At 31.3% G+C, this 3,615-nt stretch overlaps 1 protein-coding gene across 2 annotated transcripts; it reads right to left on the bottom strand.

Moving 5' to 3' along the window:
* Positions 1–297: 297 nt before the first annotated feature.
* LOC105253469 lies at positions 298–3,201 on the bottom strand. Of its 2 annotated transcripts, none has more exons than XM_011261531.2 (3): positions 2,959–3,201; positions 1,905–2,083; positions 298–635 (listed from the first exon to the last, which is right to left on the bottom strand). In XM_011261531.2, exons 1-3 carry the CDS (start codon positions 3,017–3,019, stop codon positions 366–368), a joined length of 510 nt encoding a protein of 169 aa, XP_011259833.1. In that variant the 5' UTR covers positions 3,020–3,201; the 3' UTR covers positions 298–365. The 2 variants fall into 2 exon arrangements, with proteins under 2 accessions (XP_011259833.1, XP_011259834.1); XM_011261532.2 differs by having other exon boundaries at positions 1,905–2,080.
* Positions 3,202–3,615: the final 414 nt, after the last annotated feature.

Below are 3,615 nucleotides of genomic sequence, written 5' to 3'. Positions count from 1 at the left end.
TTATATATTTATCGCATACTTAAAATACAGACTAATGTGAAACATAGCTATATAAAAAACGATTTGAAACAATTAATCTTAAACGAATTAAAGATTAAAATGAAGATTAGATTTACAACTAAATTTGATATTAGAAGAATGAGAAATTTCAGATTTTGTTGCCTTTTTGGCGAGAAATAAATCTCAAAAAGCTCGAGAATACGTTAATTTTTTCTTTTTACGTAGATTGTATTTCATTATTCGAATATTAGGAGATGCAGAGTATTTTAGATTTTTATTATATTTTTATTATATTTTTATTATATTATTTTAGATTTTCCGCAGATGTAGGAGGAATTATAACTAGAAATACTTTATTGATACTGTCACGATGGATACATGATAACGGTCAAGATAGCTTGGAGCATAAGAGCTAGTAGAAGGTCGATTTCTTTGATCGTTAGGTCGTTAGCAGTACCGGTACCGTTGTTGCACAAATTGGTCTCACAACAGGCAGTACAGGCATAGAGCTTAGTGCGTTCCCCGATCACGATGCATCCTGGCTCGCACTTGTTGACGCAATTCCTTTCCATGGACCACGTTTGTGGATTGGAAGTCGAGTTCTCAGTGCTCAATGTATAGGAAAATCGTTTCACCTGCAAATTCGTTCAAAATTTCGTATCGAATGTATCTCAAAATTCATTTTTTATGCAAGATTAATTCAAATGTCGCCATAATTGGCGTCACATTTGCATCTACGTGAGATCTTTTCCTGAATAAGTACTCGATTCGATGACACATGATCCTTTTTTTTAACCTCTGTGGTTTAAAATTTACAGGCAATAATATAATACATTATTATAAATTTATCAATTATATACATAAACGTACACAAATATTTATAATGTAAATATTATTCATGTTTATATAGAAAATTGTTTATTTTATTATTATATATATATATATATATATATATATATATATATGTATATATATATATATATATATATATATATATATATCAATATATATCAATTCAGATTGAAAGATTTTATATTAAAATTTCTCAAAGCGATGTTTTGATACAGAAAATTCAATTGTGGTTTTATGTAAGATTTCAAATCACAAAGGAAATCCAATAACAAACATCCTATGTATTTTGTAAACTTGCGCATAATTAATTCTTTTTTAAAAAAACGAATATTGCAAAAAATGGCACGCGTATCAATTTTTTGACGCATATATATGTGTATTAAAAAATAATGATTCGGAAATAATTAATAAGATTTCAAGGATATTTTAAGTGAATATTTAGAAAATTAAAACGTTTCACAAGTAAATGCAAAGTAACATAATACGAGTATATAATGCAATAATTTCCTAATTTCCTCTTTTTATACGTTTATTTTTTATTGTGTTAATAAAAACAATGTGACAAATATATTTTAAATCCTATTTTGATCCTGTTTAAAATGTATATAATCTGATATTTTTCGATGAAAGTCATAACTGCCACAACTGATAAATAAATAATCGTGATTCGAGGTATCTCATGTATGTAATAATTTAGCTACATGATAGGTGCGTGCTTATAAACGTGATGTGTATAAACAAATAGATATTAATTCGCCTAGGTAAACAAGTAACATGATATAAATTGTTTTGACAGATTCATATTAAATGCGCGCGTGTGAATTTGCCACGCCATCCGTTCATTACAATCTGGTTTACATATATTCGTAGCACTTCGGTTACCGTGTCACATTTCTACGCAATATTGCATTTCGTGCAATATACAGTTTACATATGTTAATATGTTAACGTATAACGATCAATTTTAATATAAACATGACGCGAGGATGATACTGTCACATAAATACCGTTGTTCCATAAAAATTAAAATGAAACGTATTAAGCAGTCTTACCATGCACATTCTTTTGTCATCCGTACATTTATGCCTGAAGGTACTGGAATTACCGATATTGTTAGTTAGATTGGTACACTCCTCACCGTCATCCATTGTAAAGCACTGATAGCACCATAAGTCATTAGCTTTTTCGGAAGCCGCCTGAGTTCGATGCTCTTTCATCGATAGCTGACCTGCTTTCATCATAAATACACCACATATTATATAGAGAAAAGCATATAATTTCGAATTATGTATTTATATTATGTGAAAAATTTGTCGAAAATTTAAGTGAAGCGTGCTATATTTGTCTCCGCAGATGCTGTCAAATTTAATGCTTGAAATATTCTTGTAGTTTAAAAATAACATGTTGAAATATAAATTTGAATTATAATAGAAAAGATATCAAATTATATTAAGATATCATATTAAGATATCATATTATATATTACAAATGTATGATTTATTATATTTATTATTATTTTCTATTTCAGATGCTTGCTGTCAATTTTCGCTTCATGCTGTAAAACTTATATGTTCGTGGCATGGGTCAATTATGCGAATCCGTTTTAATTATCTGAAATTCTCTCTCATTTATATATATATATAATTGTTTGCAAGTAAAATTATAAGTTAATCTTACAATCTCGAAGAAAAATACTTGATTCTAAATAATACATCAAAACAATGCAATATTTGCATCCGTTAGATTGACTTTGAAAATTCTCGTTTATCTATAATTGTGATCGGACATAATGTTATACAATATAATATACATTTTTCAATTACTAAAATTAAAAAAAAAGAAACATTTCAAGCAACATGCTAAAATTAGATAAAAAATAATCTTAAAATTGTGTTTTGTCTGCTACAAGTTACAATATTTTTAGAATCGCTAAATTTTTGTCAATTTTACTAAATTTTTCTGTCAATTTTTATTAAATTGATTCAAGTAAAATAAATTTTATTATGTAAATTATACATTTCTAAAAACAACCACGACTCTCAACGGCATATGATCGTGCATCGTGATTAACGTCCGACCGATGTATTTTAGATAATTTACACTTACCACCCGCGAGGGTTATCATCGCGATAAGCAGAAAGCACGTGACGGGGAAACGTACGTCCATCTCGTCTTCGATTTGGATTCCCGCTTACGTCGCGAAACTAATCGCAATGACAATCCGACATGCGTGCATCACATTTTCGCAGAGCTATTCTCGGAAATTCGCACGTCAACTTTACGCTAAGAATCGCGGTGGATCCTGGCGCTGGTCCAGAGAGACGGCGCTTGATTCCGACGCCATGCTGCATCGGCATGAGCGCCTGCGTCAAGGCTGACTTGCTCCAGAAACCTCGAAAGTCGAAAATCAATATCCTCCAACGAAGGGATTTGTCCCCGCGATCACGACCATTCGACGTCACAGTCGTTACGTGAGCGACGCCGTCGATCGTTGTCGGGAAAAATCTTGAACGACACCTGAGAGACGAACGCACCTTAAACAGTGTATCCTCCCCCTTGTCATCCATTATCGTCTACGCGCGACGCTCGATTAATTTTAGAAGCAAAAGCTTCATAGTCAGAACATATCATTGTTAACGATCGTAAGGATTACCGTTGTCAATGATGATTACGCGGAGGATAACGAGTTTCATTAATTCAAAATTGACGATCAAAAGAGACCTTTGACAACTTGAAACTTACGACACAGTTTTTAGGATCCGA

Source organism: Camponotus floridanus, unplaced genomic scaffold (genome assembly GCF_003227725.1).
Source record: "Camponotus floridanus strain SB8 unplaced genomic scaffold, Cflo_v7.5 scaffold40, whole genome shotgun sequence".
Lineage (NCBI taxonomy): Eukaryota > Metazoa > Arthropoda > Insecta > Hymenoptera > Formicidae > Camponotus > Camponotus floridanus.
Note: the sequence above shows the minus strand (reverse complement) of the source record. Positions and strands in the feature narration are given on the sequence as shown.

Bases quoted from the DNA above. Each gene is read 5' to 3' on its own strand.
- LOC105253469 (XM_011261531.2), bottom strand. From the start codon at position 3,019: ATGGACGTACGTTTCCCCGTCACGTGCTTTCTGCTTATCGCGATGATA. The intron at 2,084-2,958 runs GTAAGTGTAAAT...TTATGATGAAAG, and splicing joins GATGATAACCCTCGCGGGTG to CAGGTCAGCTATCGATGAAA. The intron at 636-1,904 runs GTAAGACTGCTT...ACGAATTTGCAG, and splicing joins ATGACAAAAGAATGTGCATG to GTGAAACGATTTTCCTATAC.